Raw genomic sequence first — 24,883 nt, forward strand, 5'->3', positions numbered from 1 at the left:
CGTCCCAAGAACGACCTAAAAACGTTTTCAGAACATCCGCGTAACCAACCGGGAACTAGACAAAACCTCCAGAGGACCATTTCGTGACAACCAAGAAACAACCTATTTACTCATTTTTGTTTGCATTGTATGCCATCTGTGGCCAATTGCAAATCCCCAACCCTTCGTGATTGACTAAGATGTGTGAATTTCTTTTGCCCGAGCAAAATTCTTAGAAAATCATAGAGATCCCAAATGAGGTTAATTGATATTCCACCTTACTGTGTACATTATGTGAAGCCTGTAAGTTCCTGCTATCAAGATGTTTCCCCTATCTGTGTTCTGAATCACAGCTATGTTCCTATCAAAATGGAAAAAAGAAAATTATATGTAACAGTGGTACCAATCAGGTAAAAGTAACTGCATGTACATACCAAACCTCTTATATGGAATACACAAGTCTGTTATTCCACTGTGCTTATTATACTACAATAAGACCATGTTTTTCTCATCCTATATAGGAAACAACTATCATAGTTCATACATATTTTTTTTCTTATTCGATTGAACTTAAAATGGTCCTAGAATCATGTTCCCACTAGCTATTGTAGTATATCAGGAAATGTGGATTATGTCAACGGTAGGTTGTGTATAAAACACCTGTGTTGGCCCGGTGATATTTCTATTTGAGTATGATTAGTTAAGATCATTTTAAGCCCTTCACATTCCACTTGACTGGATGTTTTTGTTTATGTTTTTCAGCTGTGCAGAATTACACATGAAATTAGAGAGCAGGGCCTGGTAGGGCTACATAATCCTATTTTCTTCAGTTAAATATAATTTTATGTGTTTGAGGTGTTGACATAAGTGGCATATGGAAACTAATAGAGCTGTGTAGTGTGAATAAATAAAGGAGAATATGCAGAGAGAGAGAGAAACAGAGAGAGAATAACATAATACCTAACAATAATATAATATCATAACAACAAGTCGTTTTTTGTATCATGAGATAGAAGATGATTGCATTAGAAGATCATAAGGGGTTGGATTACATTTTGTTGTAAGATGGAAAAGGGCCATCCAATGGAATGGAAATAACTTGAATGAAAAACTAAAATAGAAAGCTCAGAGTTCAAAGATCACGATAATAAATAAATAATAATATTAATAATAATAGGGCCAAAACAGAGGGGGTAAACAGACATTATTTATGTCTGTCTGTGTGTGTGTGTGTGTGTGCTAATTACACAGAGTGTAAAGGCTGATTTCTTCCTCTGAAGAGGTGTAGCAAGGATCGGACCAAGATGCGGCATGGTAAGTGTTCATGTTTTAATAAGAAAAACTCAACATGAACACAAAAACAATAAATATGAACAAACCGAAACAGTCCCTTGTGCCACAAACACTGACACAGGAAACAATCACCCACAAACCAACAGCTACCTATGTATGATTCTCAATCAGAGACAACTATCGACACCTGCCTCCGATTGAGAACCATACTAGGCCGAACACAGAAATAGAAAGACATAGAAACACAAAACAGACTGCCCACCCCAACTCACGCCCTGACCATACTAAAATAAAGACAAAACAAAGGAAATAAAGGTCAGAACATGACACAGAGTGTATGTGAGCGTAGGTGAAAAAATTATTGGCACCCCCAAAAAAAATGTATAAGTAAAATCAAACAATATTAAATCTGCATTACCATTCAACTTTTTTTTAGGTTAATCTCATTTTAAGGAAATGTTATGTGGCCTTCCATGGCTTCCTGTTTCACTGGGATATAAAAAATTAGGTAACACACAAGTGCAATCCATTTGTATTCCATCACTATGGAGAAAGGCAAAGAACTCACAATGAAAAAATAGAAAAATGGTGTGTGACTTTTATAAATCAGGCAATGATAACAACTGAAAAATCTAATATAACACTTACCATTATTAGGGCAACAATTAAGACATTTACAACCACTGTTGGTACACTTGCCTGGTAGAGGACGCAAGTGTATCTTGTCCACACATACAGTGAGGAAGATGGTTTGGAAGGCAATGAAAAGTCCAAGGGCCACAGTTGGAGAATTACAGAACTTGGTCATATCTTGGTGTCACCAAGTCTCAAAATCTACAATTAGACACCACCTCCATGCCAATAGGCTATTTGGAATGGTTGCCATAAAAAAAACTTTGAGAGCATTGCCACTTGGATTGTAATTGAGTGCTATTGTCAGATGAAACCAAAATATAACTCTTTGGCCATGCACACCAATGGTCGGTTTTGCCTCGAAAAAGAAGGATGCATATGAAGAAGAGAACCTCATACCTTCTGTAAAGTATGGTGGTGGATCTTTGATGTTATGGGGCTGTTTTGCTTCCTGGGTCATGAACCAGGACATTTTAGACCTAAACCTGGTTTCTCTTCCAGAAGACTAAAACTTAGCTACAAGTGGGTCTTCCAGCAAAACAATGACCACAAACACACATCAAAATCCACAAATAAATGGTTAATTGACCACAAAATCAATGTTTTGCAATGACAATCTCAGTCCTCCGACTTGCCCCCAATGAAAACCTGTGGTTTGAATTGAAGAGGGCAGTCCATAAGCGCAAACTGAAGGATTTCAAGAATCTGGAAAGATTCTGTAAGGAATGGTCTAAGAACCCTCCCAATGTGTACTCCAATCTCAAACATATACAGTTGAAGTCGGAAGTTTACATACACTTAGGTTGGAGTCATTAAAACTTGTTTTTCAACCATTCCACAAATTTCTTGTTAACAAACTATAGTATAGGCAAGTAGGTTAGGACATCTACTTTATGCATGACCTACCTTCAAACTCAGTGTCTCTTTGCTTGACATCATGGGAAAATCAAAAGAAATCAGCCAAGATCTCAGATAAAAACAATGTAGACCTCCACAAGTCTGGTTCATCCTTGGGAGCAATTTCCAAAGGCCTGAAGGTACCACGTTCATCTGTACAAACAATAGTACGCAAGTATAAACACCATGGGACCAAGCAAGCCGTCATATCGTTCAGGAAGGAGACGCATTCTATCTCCTAGAGATGAACGTACTTTTGTGCAAGAAGTGCAAATCAATCCCAGAACAACAGCAAAGGATCTTGTGAAGATGCTGGAGGAAACAGGTACAAAAGTATCTGTTTCCACAGCAAAACAAGTCCTATATCGATGTAACCTGAAAGGCCACTCAGCACAGAAGAAGCCCCTGCTCCAAACCTGCCATCAAAAAGCCAGACTACGGTTTGCAACTGCACATGGGGACAAAGATTATACTTTATGGAGGAATGTCCTCTGGTCTGATGAAACAAAAATATAACTATTTGGCCATAATGACCATTGTTATGTTTGGAGGAAATAGGGGGAGGCTTGCAAGCCGAAGAATACCATCCCAACCGTGAAGCACAGGGGTGGCAGCATCATGTTGTGGAGGTGCTTTGCTGCAGGACGGACTGGTGCACTTCACAAAATAAATGGCATAATGAGGAAAGACAATGATGTGGATATATTGAAGCAACATCTCAAGAGATCAGTCAGGAAGTTAAAGCTTGGTCACAAATGGGTCTTTCAAATGGACAATGACCCCAAGCATACTTCCAAAGTTGTGTCAAAATGGCTTAAGGACAACAATGTCAAAGTATTAGAGTGGCCATCACAAAGCCCTGACCTCAATCCCATAGACAATTTGTGGGCAGAACTGAAAAGCGTGTGCAAGCAAGGAGGCCTACAAACCTGACTCAGTTACACCATCTATGTCAGGAGGAATGGGCCAAAGTTCACCCAACTTATTGTGGGAAGCTTGTGGAAGGCTACCCGAAACGTTTGACCCAAGTTAAATAATTTCAAGGCAATGCTTCCAAATACTCATTGAGTGTATGTAAACTTCTGACCCACTGGGAATGCAATAAAATAAATAAAAAGCTGAAATAAATCACTCTCTCTATACTATTATTCTGACTAACTGGTCCTAATTGACCTAAAACAGGGAATTTTAACTAGGATTAGATGTTAGGAATTGTGAAAAACTGAGTTTACATGTATTTGGCTAAGGTGTATGTCAACTTCCAACTTCAACTGTACAGTATATTTAAAAAGGCTAAGTGCTGTTTTCCTCAAAAGGGGATGGTGAACACTGAACAATGAGCCTTCTTCTTTCCTAGAATCACAACATGGCCAGATGGCCACTACATCTATAATTCACTAATTTATTCTATACTTATTCAGGTTATGAGTTGTCATTTATACCAATGCCCTACATTCAATAACCATTAAGCCCAGATGATATTTCAAAACAAGAATTTTGTTTATGCCAGGCTAGCCCATCTGATATTTAAATCAGGAGGCCCCCTTTCCTCACAGTGTTGCACAGATCTGGTGTGGAGCCATAAGAGATGCAGTATTTGGGGCATAAGGGTCAGTTACAGCAACCACAATGACATTGAAACTGCATCCTACTTTAGCCAAGGACCAACCAGCATGGACAAGATGGTGGCGGAAGTTAGAACTGCTGCTGAGAAACACTTAAGCCATCCACCTAATGTTTCTTAAAGGATCACTCAAATCAAATTCAAATTTCTTAAAGGAACACTCAAATCATCACAGACTTGTGACGCAAATGAGAGATTCATGTTTCGGAGCAGCATGAAGACAGTGTCACCGCAAAAAGTGAATCACAGCACCATAATTTGTGAATTATTAACAATTACTCACTGTAAGACATGACTGACACAAGGATACATCAGTGCCAATCAGCCTGCATCCCCTCTTCAAGTGTGTGGTTGGGTCATTTACAGTGCCTTGCGAAAGTATTCGGCCCCTTTGAACTTTGCAACCTTTTTCCACATTTCAGGCTTCAAACATAAAGATATAAAACTGTATTTTTTTGTGAAGAATCAACAACAAGTGGGACACAATCATGAAGTGGAATGACATTTATTGGATATTTCAAACTTTTTTAACAAATCAAAAATTGAAAAATTGGGCGTGCAAAATTATTCAGCACCCTTTAATACTTTGTAGCGCCACCTTTTGCTGCGATTACAGCTGTAAGTCGCTTGGGGTATGTCTCTATCAGTTTTGCACATCGAGAGACTGAAATTTTTTCCCATTCCTCCTTGCAAAACAGCTCAAGCTCAGTGAGGTTGGATGGAGAGCATTTGTGAACAGCAGTTTTCAGTTCTTTCCACAGATTCTCGATTGGATTCAGGTCTGGACTTTGACTTGGCCATTCTAACACCTGGATATGTTTATTTTTGAACCATTCCATTGTAGATTTTGCTTTATGTTTTGGATCATTGTCTTGTTGGAAGACAAATCTCCGTCCCAGTCTCAGGTCTTTTGCAGACTCCATCAGGTTTTCTTCCAGAATGGTCCTGTATTTGGCTCCATCCATCTTCCCATCAATTTTAACCATCTTCCCTGTCCCTGCTGAAGAAAAGCAGGCCCAAACCATGATGCTGCCACCACCATGTTTGACAGTGGGGATGGTGTGTTCAGCTGTGTTGCTTTTACGCCAAATATAACGTTTTGCATTGTTGCCAAAAAGTTCAATTTTGGTTTCATCTGACCAGAGCACCTTCTTCCACATGTTTGGTGTGTCTCCCAGGTGGCTTGTGGCAAACTTTAAACAACACTTTTTATGGATATCTTTAAGAAATGGCTTTCTTCTTGCCACTCTTCCATAAAGGCCAGATTTGTGCAATATACGACTGATTGTTGTCCTATGGACACAGTCTCCCACCTCAGCTGTAGATCTCTGCAGTTCATCCAGAGTGATCATGGGCCTCTTGGCTGCATCTCTGATCAGTCTTCTCCTTGTATGAGCTGAAAGTTTAGAGGGACGGCCAGGTCTTGGTAGATTTGCAGTGGTCTGATACTCCTTCCATTTCAATATTATTGCTTGCACAGTGCTCCTTGGGATGTTTAAAGCTTGAGAAATCTTTTTGTATCCAAATCCGGCTTTAAACTTCTTCACAACAATATCTCGGACCTGCCTGGTGTGTTCCTTGTTCTTCATGATGCTGTCTGCGCTTTTAACGGACCTATGAGACTATCACAGTGCAGGTGCATTTATACGGAGACTTGATTACACACAGGTGGATTGTATTTATCATCATTAGTCATTTAGGTCAACATTGGATCATTCAGAGATCCTCACTGAACTTCTGGAGAGAGTTTGCTGCATTGAAAGTAAAGGGGCTGAATAATTTTGCACGCCCAATTTTTCAGTTTTTGATTTGTTAAAAAAGTTTGAAATATCCAATAAATGTCGGTCCACTTCATGATTGTGTCCCACTTGTTGTTGATTCTTCACAAAAAAATACAGTTTTATATCTTTATGTTTGAAGCCTGAAATGTGGCAAAAGGTTGCAAAGTTCAAGGGGGCCGAATACTTTCGCAAGGCACTGTAGCTAAAGATGTTAACATAATGTTATAATAAGGCTTCATTAATGTGCATCATTGGTGCAGGATGTATTTTTAGAGACACTAGATGGCATAAAGTATCCAAGTGTTCAACTTCTTAGATTAGTTTTATCCTATAGTTTACTTGAGGAAATCTAAAAATGAAAAAAAAAAAATGAACAAGGCAGTTAACCCACTGTTCCTAGGACGTCATTGAAAATAAGAATTTGTTCTTAACTGACCTGTGTCAGTTAACTAACGTGTCAGTTCATATTGCAAGAGCTCTGATATGTTGGAGGACGTCCTCTGGAAGTCGTTGTAAATTTTGTAAGTCTATGGAAGGGGGTGAGAACCATGAGCCTTCTAGGTTTTGTATTGAAGTCAATGTACCCAGATGACGAAAAATAGCTGTCCTCCGGCTACACAATGGTGCTACCCGAGAGAACGTTGTTGAGGCTACTGTAGACCTTCATTTCGAAACATTGTGTTTTAAATCAGTTATTTGAAGTGCATATATTTAGTATAGATTTTCTCAAAAGGACAACTTAAAGTTTCACTATTTTTATGAAATTCACTGAGTAGGATCGTCTTCCCCTTCCTCCTTTGAGGAACATTCCACTGACCTACACACACCAACCCTTATGTGCCCTCCCAAAGGTCTTTCCCGCAGGGTGTCGCAGGCTGTGAGGAGGGGTACCCTTTCTGAGTGTGGTCTTGGACTGGCATGGGTGGGCTCTCTCTTCATCGCTACGGAACCGAGCCAATTGCTCCACCATGTTCTCTTGGGTCCCCGAAGAATCTACAGAATGAGCCTCCTGAAGGTGAAGATAGGTGAGATATGGGAACAAGTAAACCAGTTAGGGTTATGGTACCTTATGGTCCTGTGTGGCTCAGTTGGTATTGCATGGCGCTTGCAACGCCAGGGTTGTGCGTTCGATTCCCACGGGGGACCAGTATGCTCTGGATAAAAGTGTCTGCTAAATTACTAAAATGTCAAATGTAACATAAAATAGTATAATCATAAAATAGTATAATTATTATAGATAACCTGATTTTAAGCCCATAATTGGTGCCATTTTAACCACAGAAAGAAAAGTGTAACATTTATGGACATTTACCATTAAAATGGTGCACACACACCATGTACACAATCATATGTTGCACTGGAAAAAGGCAGGGATTTAATCCATTCAGTGGTACACCATAAGCCATCACCTTATGAAACACAGGAAAATCTACATGATAAATTGTGTCATGTGAAGGTATGACTTGTGATGTTACATCTTATTCAGGTTAGTTGTGCTGACATGCTGAGATGTTGACTTTCTTAGCCTGAACCTGTTCCTCAGATGGGTACGCTACATTTGTCATGGTTCTCATCTTGACAGGTTACCTTAGTGATGGGCTGAAGATGGCGGTTCCCATGGTAAAACAAGGCTCATGATGGCGTTGACGACCCTTGGCGTATCAAAGTCATCTGACGACGTTTGCTTTGGTTTCAGCCAACCTTGAAAACACAGACGCCAAGGAATTGGTCAAGGTTTATCTGTTTACCGTCTGAAGGACATGGGCTATGGTAGGAAAATTAACTGTTCAACCAGACTTATTAAACATAGACATGAGTGACCCACCTTGTGTAAAATATGCAAGCAAATATATCACCTTGACAAAGGCATCATTGTTAGGAATTTTATGAATAATGACTAAACAATATCCCCATTTGAAATAGAACTGTAACTAAGTAAACTTATACTCTGTTTTATTATATCTGATTAACAATATTAATTCATAAGTGAGGGATTGTGGAGCCTGAAACAGGGGGGTCATTACATTAAATAAATACCATTCCAGCCAGGTTTTTTTTTTAAGTAAGCAGAAAGGGTCATAAACCTATGGTTGAACCACCTCAACTTAGCTCTGGAATGTTCAGATAAGGCAGTGTGTGTTTTCTTAGGTTTTCCATTAGCTGGAACTGTCTGCTGAATGGTGATGGATGAAAACTTCAGAAGGTTTATCTAGAATGAACTTTTGAACTGTTGGGAGAAATAATATTTTATAACCTATGATGTCATATTTTGTATATAAACTGTCATTCGTTGTTACATGGCTCTGAGAATAAATACTATTATCTATTTTTGATAAGACTGGTCTCTGTCTATTTTATGCAAATAAGAATCTTACAAATTCTCATAAAATAGAATAAGTGAATTCAATTAATGAAAACATATTGGAATTATTAAATTATACCAACAATCATCAAAACTGAAAATTGCAGTAATGTCTCAATCAACTGAGAATGCAAGTGACTCTCCTGATGCGATGTTCCTGAATTAGAATGAACTTCTGTGTGTATTCAACGCTGTACTACACTGCATATAAGTATAATAGCAGAAAGGAGATGTAGGCCCTACCTTTCCCATAATGCCCCCTCCTGCACAGCCTGGCACTGCAGCTGGCCCCTCATGTAGGCCTTGGCATCATGGGTGAAGGCAGTAATGGTTGCCAGGGAGCTCCAGGCTTCGTTCAAGCTGGCGTCACTGTAGTTGATTGCTATGAACAACAAAAACGATGAGCTCAACATCACTTGAGTAAAATGAAAACCAGTGTACCACAAAAACCACCAAAAAGTGTTCACACCTGATCTGTATTTGGTCAGCAGGCAGAACATTCGGAATTCATTGACGGAGTAAGATTCTAGGAAGTCCGACAAGTGAGAGAGATGGACACACATGAAGTAGATATTACCTCAATTAGGAAGAATGAAGACTTGTTATAAAACGAATTACCTTTTCTATAGTGCAAGCCTGAAACAATTTAATGAAGTTTATTGATTTAAAAGTAGTAATGTACTGTAGATCAACACTTTACCTTTATCGTTATATAATTATTCAAGGACTTTGAAATTCTCAGCACTTCCTTTAAGATGAAAATGTCATGTATAAGAAAATAAAGTACAAGTAGAAATACAGATATAATATATATATTTTGCCGTTCTCCATCATTAATAATCAGGACTTAAGTCAAATCCAATTAAAGTTTATTTGTCACGTGCGCCGAATACAACAGTGAAATGCTTACTAACCAATAGTGCAAAAAAGGTATTAGGTGAACAATAGGTAAGTAAAGAAATAAAAACAGTAAAAAGTAGAAAAACTGTAGCGAGGCTATAACAGTAGCGAGGCTATATACAGTAGCGAGGCTATATACAGTACCGAGGATATATACAGTAGCGAGGCTATATACAGTAGCGAGGTAGTATGTACATGTAGATATGGTTAAAGTGACTATTCATATATGATGAACAGAGAGTAGCAGTAGCGTAAAAGAGGGGTTGGCGGGTGGCGGGACACAATGCAGATAGCCCGGTTAGCCAATGTGCGGAAGCACTGGTTGGTCGGGCCAATTGAGGTAGTATGTACATATATACTTGAATATATAGTTAAAGTGACTATGATTACATGATAAACAGAGAGTAGCAGCAGCATAAAAGAGGGGGGGGGCCCACAATACAAATAGTCCGGGAAGCCATTTGATTACCTATTCAGGAATCCTATGGCTTGGGGGTAAAAACTGCCTTTTTGTCCTAGACTTGGCACTCCGGTACCGCTTGACATGCGGTAGAGTAGAGAGAACAGTCTACGACTGGGGTGGCTGAGGTCTTTGACAATTTTTAGGGCCTTCCTCTGACACCGCCTGGTTTAGAGGTCCTGGATGGCACGAAGCTTAGCCACAGTGATGTACTGAGCCGTACGCACTACCCTCTGTAGTGCCTTGCGGTCGGAGGCTGAGCAATTGCCGTACCAGGCAGTGATGCAACCGTTTGAGTATCTCAGGACCCATGCCAAATATTTTTAGTTTCCTGAGGGGGAATAGGCTTTGTTGTGCCCTCTTCACAACTGTCTAGGTGTGTTTGGACCATTCTAGTTTGTTGGTGATGTGGACACCAAGGAACTTGAAGCTCTCAACCCTGCTCCACTACAGCCCCGTCGATGAGAATGGGGGCGTGCTCAGTCCTCCTTTTCCTGTGGTCCACAGTCGTCTCCTTAGTCTTGGTTACGTTGAAGGACAGGTTGTTATACTGGCACTACTTCATGGCTACAGACGTGAGTGCTACGGGTATGTAGTCATTAGGCAGGTTGCCTTTGTGTTCTTAGGCACAGGGACTATAGTGGTCTGCTTGAAACATGTTGGTATTATAACCTCAATCAGGGACATGTTGAAAATTTCAGTGAAGACACCTGCCAGGTGGTCAGCACATACCCGGAGCACACGTTCTGGTATTCTGTCTGGCCCCGCAGCCTTGTGTATGTTGACCTGTTTAAAGGTATAAAAGTATAGCTGAAAACTCTCTCGGCAAGTAGTGTGGACTGCAATTTATCACAATATGCTCTACTTCAGGCGAGCAAAATCTTGAGACTTCCTTAGATTTCGTGCACCAGCTGTTGTTTACAAATATGCACAGACCACCCCCCCTCGGAGTGTGCTCTTCTAGCTTGCCGGTGCAGCGTATATCCCGCTAGCTGAATATCCATGTCGTAAAGCATAATCCATCGAAGTGGGCATCACAGTCATGTTTATGATCTTTTAAACTAAATAAAACCGACTGAAACAGAAAGAGACTTCCTTGGACATGTACAATAAGAAACTCTCCTGTTTGTTTTGCTACGGTGTGCCCTACTGAACACAACCTACGTGTCACAGGACTGTGGAGTCCTACCTGAGTGCAAGAAGTAGTTCCCTTACTGGCCACACTGGCGGTAGGCCTCACACTGGGCGATCTCATTCTCATGGTGAGGGAAGACCAGATCGACACCCCTAGAGTGAATATCCAGCTGCCAGATTAACACAAGCCATGGTAGGTAGGAAAATATGTATTACTATGACAGAGAATGAGTTGAAAACAATAAGCAAAGAAATTATGACCTAAAATAGCCTGGTTCCAGATCTGTTTGTGCCATCTTGCCAACTCCAGTGGTCATTTTCATTTGCAAGACAGGACAAACAGATATGGGAGAGCTAGCATAGTGCTAGTCCTAAATTATGAATATTGGGTTATTCTTCAATAACAAAGGGTTAGTAAAATGAAGTTGGCACCTGGCAATGGTGGAGCATTGGATGTGGCAGCCGGGTCTTCTCTTGCCCCAGGGAGACTTCCAGGGGTGCTCCTGAGGCTTGGAAGCCTTACACAGGGCAAAATCCCTGCTGTTCCGTTTCTCTGTGTCCGCTAGGAAACAGTATGTTAAAGCTTAGTTCCTACCCAAAGCATGTATTAGTTAGTCAATCATTGCCTTGCTTATGGTCTTAAAGTAACATACTGTAGTCTTCCAAACACAACAGAAGTTAGAGTCACTGTGTGACAAAAACATGTCACAATGAAGTGATGTAAACACGTACCAGGCTCACCAGCTGCATCTCCAGCACCCATAAGCTTGCCGTAACAGTCCCCGATGAACCTGATATCGAAATGCACGTCCCTTGCAGCAGAATGAACACACGGAATTCAGATTCTGCAACTATTTGCAAACTGATCTTGCCTTGAGAATGTAACAATGACTTTTACATATAGACATACCTTGTTTTGTGGCATAGGCGTGTTCAATTCTGATGATGCCCTCGATGAAAGCCACGATTTGCGGTATAGTCTCAGTGACCCTCAAGTGCACAGCAGGAGGAAGAACCTTGAAAAATATAAAGAAACATGCATATCAAATATATGTGCAGTAATTAATGTATGCAGGGTAAGTACTATATAGTACACAGCTAACAAAAGCTCCTTTCTTCCACCCAACAAACATTACATACTCACACACCTTCACGGCTAACATGTCATTTTTAAATTCCTCTAAGGGCATTCTGGCCAGGATTGTTGGAGACATGATTTTCTGCAATGTCAAAAATATAATAAAATTATGAAAATTACACCAATATCATCAGCACAAAAGCATCTCAATTATAGGTGCTGCATCAGAGGTATAATAAGCCTACCTCCAAAGCTCTTCTGATGACTTTATCATCGATGTCTGATGACCATGACATGGATGACATTAATGCCAAAGACCCTGGATAGATCCATCTGGATGATGTCAAATCTGACATAGGCGCTATGAGAGAGAGAAAAGCTCAGCGGTATCAGTATAGCAAAATCAACTTATCACATTTCATTTTTGTATCATTGCAAAAAATACTTTGAGAGTGGGTTCCCCAGGTGAGCATGGTCATAGACAGTGGGTCCACAGCTATACCTGCAATTACAGTACAAATAATTACTACCGTCAATACCAGTAAGGTCAGTTGTAGTAGCTATGTGAAATCCCATGTTTTCCATACTGTTGATAATGGGATATGTAGGAGGGTGAGCCGGTCAAGGATCGATTCAGACAAGGTGGTCTATTGTATGACAAGTGACAGTTTAATTATGAGTAAAGATATCTGGTACAATGTATACGGGCCCATTTCATTCGGTTCTTAAGGAACCAGCAGAAAAGAAGCCCCGCTAACAGTTTGCACATGTCTCATATACAGAACAGAAAGTAGGTTGATTCTAGAAGATCGGGTCTTCGGGTTGGTTCAGGCTGAGGTGTAGTCTTCTTGGATTGGCCCTGTTGGGCCGTCCGTCATCCCTCTGAGTCTTGTCGTGCCGTTCCTTGTCACACAATGTTCAGCTAAAAAAGGAGATTAGGTGTGTGCGCTGTCCTCAGTCACACAATGTTCGGCTAGAAAGGAGATTAGGTGTGTGCGCTGGTTTCTGCAAGTCAAGGCTGTCTCTTCCTCCCAATGTGTGGGTGTATGTCTTATCTGTGTGTCCTCGGCAGTTAGTGTGTGTAATGTGTGTGTGCTGTGTGTGTGGGTGTGGGAGCTATCCTGTATGGGACCTAACATGTTTTACTGTGAAAATACGTTGTCTCAGTTATAGCAATGTAATAGCAGTAGGCTGGTCACCTGCATAAGAAATAGCACTTCCTTACAAATCCCTCTCTTCACGTCTCCCCAGAGACGTGACACAACCTAACTAGATCCAGACACAAAAATAAAACTTTTCCCAGAAGGAAAAGTTTTGTGATTCCCTCTCTTCACATCTCCTAAGAGATGTGACATAAACTAGGCTAACAATTACAAAGTTTAAAATACCTTCATGTTCTCCATTCGATCCCACTATGTACTAGATTGGCTACCAGCCACCTAGGAACTTGCAACCCTCATGTCAAAAGAGAACAACAGCTCATTGAAAAACAGAACAAAAGAAAATGATGTGAAATTTAAGCCCCCCTTTTTGACACCCACCAGGGTGTCACTCATTATCCCTTATTTCAGCAGTCATAGCATTTCATGAAAAGAAAAACAAAACCTAGTAGGCACTCTCAACCTCATCCTCAAATTCGGGCAGGTCATTAGCAAGCAGAGGAAACATCTGGGAAAGGGGGGAAGGGTCAATAGCTCTAGAGATAACCCTAGTGGTAAGGGAACGGATACATGGAATGCAACAGCATCCACAGAGAACCAAAATGGCCGCGAACACCGAAATGGAGACCAAAATGGAGGAGACCAGGGTTTTATATTTACCAAAGGCACTCATCCAGGAGTCCCACATTGAGGTATCAATCCCAGAATGAGATTTCATTTTACCATTAAGAGTCCTCAAACCTTCTAGGGCTACGGTCAAGCTTCCATCACTAGCAGTGTTATTAGGGATAAAAGTACAGCATTGTTCCCCAAACATAGAACAGACACCTCCTTTCTCAGCTAGGAGCATGTCAACTGCGATACGATTCTGGAAGGCCATAAGGCTGGTTGCAGCCAGTTGACCATGGACGGCTTCAAAACCTTGCTGTGTCCAGTTGCCCAATTTCTGAACATTAAAATGGATATAGTTAATTCGATCTACATTTTTGTTGATGGTACACCACCAGCAAATAGAAGATTCAATCCCAGCAGAAATCTGGTTAGCAAGTTTATACTCATCCGGGACCCCTCTGGGAACTCCTATGGCGTCTATATACGTAGGGTCACCACCATCAGATCCAGCCATCCTCTTTTTCTTGGACGGGAAGGCATCCTTTTCAATTTGGGCCACCAACTCAGTCACACCTATTGGGTATACTGAAATGGGAAGAAGCAGAGAGACAAGAGCACAAAGACCAGTAGAATTTTTAGGGAAACGCCCAAACAGCCGCTTACCACCGCACCACCACCAGACATCTGCTCTGGCGACAACTGTAAGGGGAGAATTAGGAAAGTAAGTAGCATTACACCAGTGGGGTGGGACAGTACCTAAATCTGGAGGTCCTCGGGTCATGTTCACACATGTGAAATTCCCTTCAGCAACATCTGAGGAGAAAATCGGTGCCTGTCTGCCCTTGACTAGTGGATAAACCTTGTCCCAGGAAGAACAGTTCTGGGGTGGGTTATTAAATCTCATAACAGGGAAAACACAATTGTCAGGTAAGGCTGCAGGCACAATGCGAAGGAGAGGCCTAGCTCCCATACATACCACACAGTCAGTACGGGCCGCCTTTCCAGCTTCTTCAGTCAGTAGTAACCAATTATTGGAGAAACCTGAGACTCCAGACGTCATAAGGATGGAATCATCTACTGTAGGCGGATTCAATCCGGACGAGATGATAATAGGCCCCAATCTAGGATCCGAAGTGGATACCACCTGTCGCTTAGAAAGAACAGCTTGAGGGGTGGTTATGTTAGTAAAACAAATCTTAAGATGCCAATAGACTCTCTGCTCTTCCCATGGTGCCAATAAGAAGGGGGTACAGCCGATACCACCTTCCCTGTGTTTGATTACCAATTTCAAACCAGTTGTAACTTTAGTTAACGTCAACCTGCTCCGCCACAGGAGTGCCATCTGATGCACTGTCCAGCTAGACCAGTCAGGACCAGTCTCTGCCACTAAATTCTTCCACGTCATGTACCACACTGATCTAGACCAACTGATTGCATGAGTACCATAACCGCCACCTGGGCTTCCAATAACACCCCAGGTAAGTATAACAGTGGTAGTAGCGTTAGGCGGGATACACAGAGTAGCTGACCTAATCAATTCTGCAGTACACTCAAAGTCATTATTCTGAACTTGACGTTTAGACAGAACATGCGTATCCGAGAATATTGAAGCATTGGTGATGTTTAGCTGGGTAGTCTGTTCCTGGTCAGTGATTATACGCTGGGCTGCCCATATCATTACTCCCAATGTCAAAACAACATTGACTATAATTAGGACAAACAATGGGCCAGAACAACCCAGTCTTTCCCATGGTCTCCTAGCCCTTCTAGCCCATGGTGCTACTCTAGTGTCCCTATCATCTGAGGATGGGAGTCTCCTCCACATGATCAGACGGGAGGGATGTCAGAATTTGAATTCGAATTGGATGTGAGTAAATCACTTCTTACTTCAGCCAGAGTTCTGGCAGGGGTTGGGGCTGGTGTACAATGTGTCAGGTGGTGCCAAGGTACGCCTGATTTACCTTTGACCTGGACTGAGTGTGAAGTAACCTCCTTCACTTCGTACGGTCCAGTCCACCTGGGATCAGCCCACTTTCTCTTGTGGACCTTGATCCTTACCCAGTCCCCAACTTTTACCCTTGGTTGTTCCGGGACGTCAGTCAGCTCCCTCTCTGCGACACGGTGTATCTTTTTGGAGAGAGCTGCAGACAATTCCGTCAATTTCTTCACATAGTCAGACATCCCTATTTGGTGCACATCAAGAGGGGGCATATGACCTCCCTCTCTTGGTGGCCCTGGCATTACTCTACCTGTCATTATTTCATGGGGTGAAAGATGTGTCCCTGCACCTGGTGAGGACCTCATGGCCATCAGTGCCAGGGGCAGGGCTTCCACCCAGGTCAATTTGGTCCCTGCACACACTTTAGCTATCTTAGCTTTCAGATTTTGATTACAGCGTTCCACAAGGCCCTGCGACTGCGGCTTATACACTGAGCCAAACTTGTGTGTAATGCCAAACCTCTCCTCCACCTGTCTTAGGTGCTGATTTGAGAAGTGGGACCCATTGTCGGACCTGATTTGTCGAGGAACCCCATACCTAGGTATAAGTTCCGTTTGTAGCCACTTAATGACTGACTTCGCATCCTCCTTTGCTGTAGGAATGGCCTCTACCCACTTAGAGAATCTGTCTACCATTACTAGCAAATATCTCTTTCCTCCCTTCACCTGATCCGCTCCCATGTCTGTAAAATCTATGCTGATGTCTTGGAAACAGGCATTGGGTACCGGATAGTGACCCATTGGTGTTTGGTAAGGTTTCTTTGGATTGTGACTTCCACAGATGGCACAACTGTCACAGAACAAATCTGTCATTTCTTTCATGTATGGATGCCACCATACGTAGGAGACTCTCTGTAGAGTCTTCAGTTTCCCTTCGTGTGTTGGTCCATGTGCTTCTCTGATTAGTTCAGGACAGAGGTTTGCAGGGGCCACTAGTCTGCCATCATGGCATCGCCACAGTTCATCAGGACCTTTCGTCGCTCCCCTCTGTCCCCACACTGAGTGTTCATATGGTCCGGCTGCTTGTTGTAGTTCTTTGATGTGTTGGTTAGTCAATTCAGTCCTAGGTGGACTGATTTGGAGAACCATTTGTCTGGGAGTGTATCCTCCTGCTTTCTTAGCTGCCTGGTCTGCAGCATCATTTCCCTTGCTGATCTTGGAGTTCAATATCTGATGGCCCTTGCATTTCATTATGGCCACTTTTTCAGGAAGTGATACAGCAGCAATCAGACGCTCCATCTGGGTCTTGTGCTTGATTGGTAGATTTCCAGTAGTGGTAAAGTTTCGTCTGACCCATTGTGGTCCATCGATGTGTACTGCTCCATGAGCATATGCTGAGTCAGTGTATATGTTGACCTTTTTCCCTTTGGCCAGTGTTAATGCTTGGGTGAGTCCAATTATCTCTGCCAATTGGGCTGATGCGGGCTGAGGTATTATACCTGATTCCAGGGTGGTGTGAGCTCCATCCACAGTCTGTTGTACTACTGCGTATGCTGCTATGTTGCCTTCTTCTCCTCTGTAACAACACCCGTCAGTGTACAGCCATAGGTCTGCAGTCAATATGGGTTCATTTTCCAGGTCTGGTCTGAGTTTAAGTTCTTGAGCAGCTCTTTCTGCGCAGACGTGGGTCATTCCTTCTTCCGCATTAAGGGCATCAGCCATGTTCTTGTCTGTGTTGACAAACGTGATGTGTGACTGTGTACATTTGTTCTGAATTTTGTTTTTTCTCTCTGCACTGAAGGTGAATTCCTTCGCCATCAAGTACGCTGCAACACCATGGTGGGTGTGGATCTCCATTTTGTGGCACATTACGAGGTGAGCAGTTTTTTCAATGGCTTTAGCAACAGCTGCAACGTATCTTGAGCATGTGGTTTGCCCCATTTCAATGTGATCCAATTTTGAGGAGTGGTACATCAGGACTCTTCTCTCCCCCTCATGTTTCTGGAAAAGAACGGATGAGGTGAATCCTTCTTTTTCAGAAACATCCAAATGGAAAGTCTTGCCATAGTCAGGTGCAGTGAGAGCTGCAGCCACAGCCAAGTCTGTTTTCAACTGGCCAAATGCAGCAGAGGCCTCAGGTGACCAGATAAGAGGAGCATGAAGGTTTCTTGAGCCTGCATGTCTGACTATTTCCCTCAGTGGTTCAGTCCTGGCAGTGTAGTCAGGAATGTGTGTACGGCTGTACCCCGTCAAACCCAAAAACGAGAGCATACCAGCAACTGTGGTTGGTCTGGGATGGTGAAGAATGGAGCTTCTGTGTGAAGTAGAGAGTCCAGCTCCGTCTCCTGATATTTCTCTACCCAAAAAGAGTACTGTCCTTCTGCACATCTGGACTTTTGATTTCTTGACCTTGTACCCTTTGCTAGCCAAAAAGTCCAGCAGGACTTTGGTGATTTCTAAGCACAGGTCCGAAGTGGGGGCTCCCAGGAGGAGATCGTCAACGTATTGGATGAGTACCGTGCCTTCCGGAAGGGTGAGTTCTCCCAAGTGTTTTTTCAGGATGTAATTGAAAATTCCGGGGGAACAACGGTAGCCCTGGGGAAGCACAGAATACGTGTACTGCTGGTTTTCGTAAGTGAATGCAAACAGAGGCTGAGACCCCTCATCCAGAGGAACGCTAAAGAAAGCATTAGCAAGGTCCACGACAGTGAAATATTGGTGTTTCGGCGACAGATTGCTCAGGGTGATGTGTGGATCAGGAACAGGTAGGTCAACCCCCAAAGTAGCTTCATTGATAGCTCTGAAGTCTTGTACCATCCTGTAGGTTTCACCATCTGCCTTCAGAACAGGCAGAATTGGGGTGTTCCATGGAGATTGAGTTCGGTAAATGCAGTTAGCTCCCAATAGCCCCTCAATAGTGGGGCGAATCCCCTCTACCTGCTCAGGCTTGAGACGATATTGGGGTCTGTAGATTGGAGGTTGAGACGGATCCAACAGGGTGATGGCAACTGGGGTAACTTGTAGTTTGCCCACATCGAAAGGTGAGGTACTCCAGATAGATTTGTCAATGGAATCCAGCAGTGCTGTAGACGATGGGTGATCTGAATAGGGTTTACCATGGTGCCTGGGTAGGGCAAGACGCTCAGGCTTACAGGTTTCTTCCGTGTCTACCATTGTTAGTCTCCACATGTCTTCAGTAGTAGCTTTCATCAACCCTGGTGTGGAGGTAGGTACCCATTGGAGTTTCGATGCTCGACGTATCATAGGACCCAGGCTTCTGGCTTCATGTCCATTCCCCACTGCCAGTGTCACATGGGGTGATGAGTCAGGCCCCAACAGATACCAGGGCTTCAGATGAGAAGGTAAAATCACAGGGGCAGCTACCCCCTCTGGTCCACAAACAATTGAGACACACCTAATGGTTGGGGTTTGGTGCATCATGTTTTCATCCCAATCATCAGTGTAAGGTGTATTTTCATCCTCAGTTACATTGAGAGTACAGTGTAACTCAGCTTGGGGAGTCTTGTAAGGATGTAGAGTATAGATAAGCTTTCTCCACAAGTTAAACTGGAACTGTATCTCCGGGGTGGAGGGTCCATTTTCCAGGCATTTTAGCCAATAGATTTCCTGGGTCAGAGACAGTGGGGGAGTCGGTAAAATGGGAAGCATTAACACTCTTCCCGTTGGCGTAGGTCTGACTGACACTTCAACTCCGTTTTCGGTGAGACAGATGTAACACCCCATTTTACAGAGTAGGTCTCTCCCCAACAGATTAATGGGACAATTAGGACAGTATAGAAATTGGTGCCTCAGCTTTGAAGGTCCCCACTGGAAAAGGAGAGGTTCAGTTTTGTGTTGTGTTTCCGGTCTTCCCGACACCCCCACCACCTGTATGGAATCAGTAGACAAAGGCTGAGGAGATCTGATCGCAGAATATGTACATCCGGTGTCCACAAGAAATTGATGAGTGACACCTCCTACTTCACACGTGACAGTAGGCTCCGTATATACAGAAAAATGTTGGACCTCCGCCTCGTCAGGTGGTGGTGGGCACCTTCATTCCCATGGAGGGTATGCTTCAGACATTCCCTGGAATGGTACTGGAGGTGCTGGTTGTCCTGGGTGGTTGTACACAGGTTGTGGATAGGGGGATCCTGGTGGTGGTGGTGGTGGTGGTCCCGTCATTCGAGGTGCACCCCTTCCCCTAGGGCCGTATCCTCTTCCTCTGTTCATTATGAACTGCTGTTGTTGAGGCGTCAATGGGTACGGGCAGTATTTGGCAAAATGTCCAATTTGGTGACAATTGTGACATTGGCCAGTAGGTCTCAATCCCCACTGCGGATTTGATTGGGGGCTGTAGTATGTTGTAGTAGGTCCTCTGGGTGTGAAGCCTTGGGCAGGATAGGCCTGAGGTGGGTAAGATATTGGGGAAGCAGCGTAGGCTACAGAGGTTGGTGTGCTAACTGGAGCTGCCCCCGCCATCATTTGTTTCACGGTAGCTTCCACCACTTGTGGAATGATTTGGTCCTCAGCCAACATCTGCTTCTTTGGCTGTGCTGCCTTTTGGGCCTCTTTAAGCTGTATCTTCAGCAGTTGTACCTGTAGAGCTTTCACCTCTGTGTCCGCAGCTCCTGTATCCTTGCAGTGCTGGGTGATATGGTGGTGCACATGGGAGTTGAATTGGGTTAGTGGCATGGCACATAGCCCGACTGTGTTTCGCAATTTAGTCTTTACAGTTCCCGGTGTCCCATTCACCACCATTTCTTTCCACATAGCCATGGAGGTTTCTGAGTGGTCGAACGGTTCTCCATGCACTGACCTCCATGTTGTCTTAGCCCTATCCAGATATTCGGCTGCCTGTTCTCCTGCATGCATGGTGAAAGATGATAGTGCAGCAAAATTCTTCTCGGTGGGGTAGGCTCTTCTGAGTTCTGCCCATAGTTGAGTGCGATACTTCTCTGGTGGAGTGGCACCTGGGTGGGTCCCCAGACCAGCGGTATTTATCAATACATTCATGGTGGTGTGATCGGTTGCTCTTGCCAACAACGCTTTCATGTCTCCGAGTGCCAGCCGGAATCCTGATGTGAGGGTCTGTAACTGTAGTAGCCAAGCTGATGCTCCTCCGTGGAGACTAGGAAGTTGTTCCATTATGGCGGTGAGGTCTTGCATTTTCCATGGCACATATTCTTTGTTTTTTTTGTTCTCACTCAGTCTCAGAGGCATTTGTAGTTCTTGTTCTCTTCTTAGTTGATTTTTGTCTTGTATGCGTTTAGACCTCCTAGGTGCCGGTCTCGGCGGTATCTGTCCATGCAGGTCTTCAACATCTCCCAAGTAATACCCATTCAGTTGCCATGGTCCACCCTTTCCGGTTGCATGTCTGTGTTCCGCATTAAGTTGTAGGGCAGCTTGCCATACTTCATCAGTTGTCACTCTTTCTAGCTCATCTTCGTCCTCTTCCTCAGGCTCGTTGTGTGAATAGGTATATTCACGTTGGACATCCACTTCAGGACAGGAATGCTCATGCTCCCCACTGTAGACAGTAGTTCCCCTGGTTCTTTCGTTCAGGTGGGATCTGGCTGACCCAACACTTCGAGATGCAGGGGATCTGATGGAGTCTGGTAGCTCTCTGAACTGAATGGAAGGCTTTGACTGAAAGGAGTGAGACGTGAGTGTCTGATAACTTGATGGCTGCAGTAGGCTGGTGTTCATTAAGGGTTCTTGGGAAAATTTGAGTGACTTACATGAGTCACGGCTCCTTTCTCCCACGGTTACCTGTCCTTCTCCACATTCTTGTAGGCTTCGACCCCCATGGGGTGTGGACACCAATCCGCCTTCTAGAGAGCAGGGGGTGGAGGGTTGTCCTACCTCCTCACAGTCTATATAGCCTCCAGTCAAATGCATTGACACCTGTCCCTGTAGCAGGCCTTCCTCGATGTGGAGAACTGGTGCCTGGATGGAGGGGGCTGAGGGAGCTTGGGTTGTCAATGAATATGGTGGTGGTTGAGTGACCTCTTCTGGTAGCTTCGGGTATAAACGTGGCACAGGAGTGGGGGAGACTGCTGCAGGGGCCAATTTGACTTCGTCACTCCCCTGTGTCGCCTCCATTGATGACTCCGCCTCCGCCCCAGCCACTACCCCCATCACTTCCGTTTTTTTGTTCAGTTGTGCTCTACGGGTCTCCTCGATAGCCCAAGTGCCTATTCTCAATTCAGCTTCTGCTTTCTCTCTCTGTTTAGTCCCTTCCTTCTTGAATACATGCAATTTGTTCTGTTCTATCTCCCTGTCTTTAGCTTCCTGTAATGCTTCACGCAACTCGCCTTCCATTGTGCTAAGCTGGACCCTATTTGGCGTTCCCCCTACTAAATAACCTGCCTGTGTCCACTTCAACTTCAACCCTTCCCAAACCTTCTTTATTGACTTCCACTGTTCCTTTCCTCCTGACCTATCTTGCATACGTTGATCTAGAAAATCATTGAATTTTAATTTTGGAGGTTGCGGAGTCGCCATTTTAGTTTAATAATATTTACGTGTTTTTTGGAAATATTTTGTACACTCTCTGGATATACTTAGCCCGTCACTGGCTCGTGCCAGTGATGTATTCTTAGGAGACACTATTACTCGTACTCTGTCTTAACTCAGAGCCTCTCCGTCATATATCCAGAATTTTCGGCAATAATGTTTTAATGATTAAACACGAGCCCCCAATTCAGGAAATGATCTTCAACATTAATGTTTTAACAATTTGGATAATATATATATATATATATATATTTTTAGAATTTAGGAAATACTTTTTTCCACAATAATTTTAAATATTGGTAATGATATCAGGGACTTGTGAAACGCCGATTACATTTAGTCTATAGTCAACACACAAATATTCTTACATGGACATAGTCTTAAACAAAATTGATCAATTAGAACATCTTATTCTATGACATCACACATTAGTACATTTATCACATTAATTCTGGCCACAACACAAAGCGGACTTTTCAGTCCAACATACATTAATCTATTGTAGACACCTCACCGGACACAGCCGGCTATTGGATTTTAACCTCACCGGACACAGCCTGGCTATTGGTTATCACTACGCCTAATTGGAGTTTCTATATACTACTTTTGCAGACGCCCGACCGGTCACTAACCGGACTATCGGTAGCAACTCTGGTCACGTCCTTTTTCAGACGCCCGACCGGTCACCAGCCGGACAATCGGTAGCAACTCTGGTCACGTCTATGTTCAATTATAGATCACCTTACCGGACTCAAGCCGGACCGGTCACTAGCCGGACTATCAGTAGCACTCTATATTGACTATTTTATCCCTTACCGGTGTCTGCCACCGGACCGTTCGCAAGCCGGACTATCAGAATATTCTACGTTGTAAGTTCATTTAGGTCTACTTCTACTTATCCCTTACCGGTGTCTGCCACCGGACCGTTCTCAAGCCGGACTATCAGAATATTCTAATTACTACTTATCCCTTACCGGTGTCTGCCACCGGACCGTTCTCAAGCCGGACTATCGGGATATTCTAATTACCACATATGTTTTCTTCACTGTCAATTTCAAGTCCATTATTTATGTAAAATTTACACAAAAATTCTTACCCACACTCGGTACTACTGATCGTAATTTGGTATGACTATTCGACAATATGCAAAGTTTGATAAAACAGGTTTTGCTTACCTTATTTTGTGGTCGACCAGAGATCAGTTTCCCGAGTTGAGCAGAATTGTTGTCCACCCCCGAATGGTTTTCACCTGTCCTCCGGGAACCGTCCTTTCACCAACTCGCCCCCTCACACCCACATCAACCACTCTGGACTGGGTCGTTAGTAAACCATCTCTCTGCTACCAAGATTCTGTTGATAATGGGATATGTAGGAGGGTGAGCCGGTCAAGGATCGATTCAGACAAGGTGGTCTATTGTATGACAAGTGACAGTTTAATTATGAGTAAAGATATCTGGTACAACGTATACGGGCCCATTTCATTCGGTTCTTAAGGAACCAGCAGAAAAGAAGCCCCGCTAACAGTTTGCACATGTCTCATATACAGAACAGAAAGTAGGTTGATTCTAGAAGATCGGGTCTTCGGGTTGGTTCAGGCTGAGGTGTAGTCTTCTTGGATTGGCCCTGTTGGGCCGTCCGTCATCCCTCTGAGTCTTGTCGTGCCGTTCCTTGTCACACAATGTTCAGCTAAAAAAGGAGATTAGGTGTGTGCGCTGTCCTCAGTCACACAATGTTCGGCTAGAAAGGAGATTAGGTGTGTGCGCTGGTTTCTGCAAGTCAAGGCTGTCTTTTCCTCCCAATGTGTGGGTGTATGTCTTATCTGTGTGTCCTCGGCAGTTAGTGTGTATAATGTGTGTGTGCTGTGTGTGTGGGTGTGGGAGCTATCCTGTATGGGACCTAACATGTTTTACTGTGAAAATACGTTGTCTCAGTTATAGCAATGTAATAGCAGTAGGCTGGTCACCTGCATAAGAAATAGCACTTCCTTACAATACCAAGTAGCAATTCCTTCCTGAGCCATTAACAGTGGATCTTTCTGGTTGTGGGAGGCTGTTGTAGGTCTTCAACCCCGTGTAGTTAGTATCCTGTTGGTCGAGTCCATTTCTTTCCGCCCCTGTACATGGTGCACTGGGTCTGAAGATCAGTTTGCTTGGTGACACTAACGTTGGCTGAGTGTCCTTGGAGAAAGCATACCCGCTTCTTCATTTCAATAGAAGCGGCCTAAATAGTGTATTGCAGGGCCACAAGTTAACAACTGAGTGCAAAATAATAGGATGTAGCTGGCGGTAGTCCACAGTCCCTTGGGTCTAATGTGACAGACAAGTAACTAGCTAACTTGACAGTTCTCAAAATAGCTAATGTTGATTAGCAGACAACTCAACTGCTAACTCCAAATGTGTCGTTCAGTCGTCCGTTGTGCCGGGACGATACCTCGACATGCTTCAATATTATGAAACGCCGATTTGGTCTTAAATCAAGTGGTCAAAACGCAATCTTTTTAATGCTACGCGTGT

General features: G+C 43.4%; 1 protein-coding gene and 1 pseudogene across 1 annotated transcript; both read right to left on the reverse strand.

The window, feature by feature from the left end:
• Positions 1-6,542: 6,542 nt before the first annotated feature.
• Positions 6,543-14,694, reverse strand: LOC110496791 (annotated as a pseudogene).
• Positions 14,695-15,042: 348 nt separating this feature from the next.
• Positions 15,043-19,040, reverse strand: LOC110515180. The gene has a single exon (XM_036952480.1). It carries the CDS (start codon positions 19,038-19,040, stop codon positions 15,741-15,743), a length of 3,300 nt encoding a protein of 1,099 aa, XP_036808375.1. The 3' UTR covers positions 15,043-15,740.
• Between the last annotated feature and the right edge of the window lie 5,843 nt (positions 19,041-24,883).

This window comes from Oncorhynchus mykiss, chromosome 18 (genome assembly GCF_013265735.2).
Source record: "Oncorhynchus mykiss isolate Arlee chromosome 18, USDA_OmykA_1.1, whole genome shotgun sequence".
In the NCBI taxonomy this organism is placed as follows: domain Eukaryota; kingdom Metazoa; phylum Chordata; class Actinopteri; order Salmoniformes; family Salmonidae; genus Oncorhynchus; species Oncorhynchus mykiss.

Excerpts from the sequence above, each read along its gene's own strand:
- LOC110515180 (XM_036952480.1), bottom strand. The coding sequence starts at position 19,040 with ATGTGGAGACTAACAATGGTAGACACGGAAGAAACCTGTAAGCCTGAG.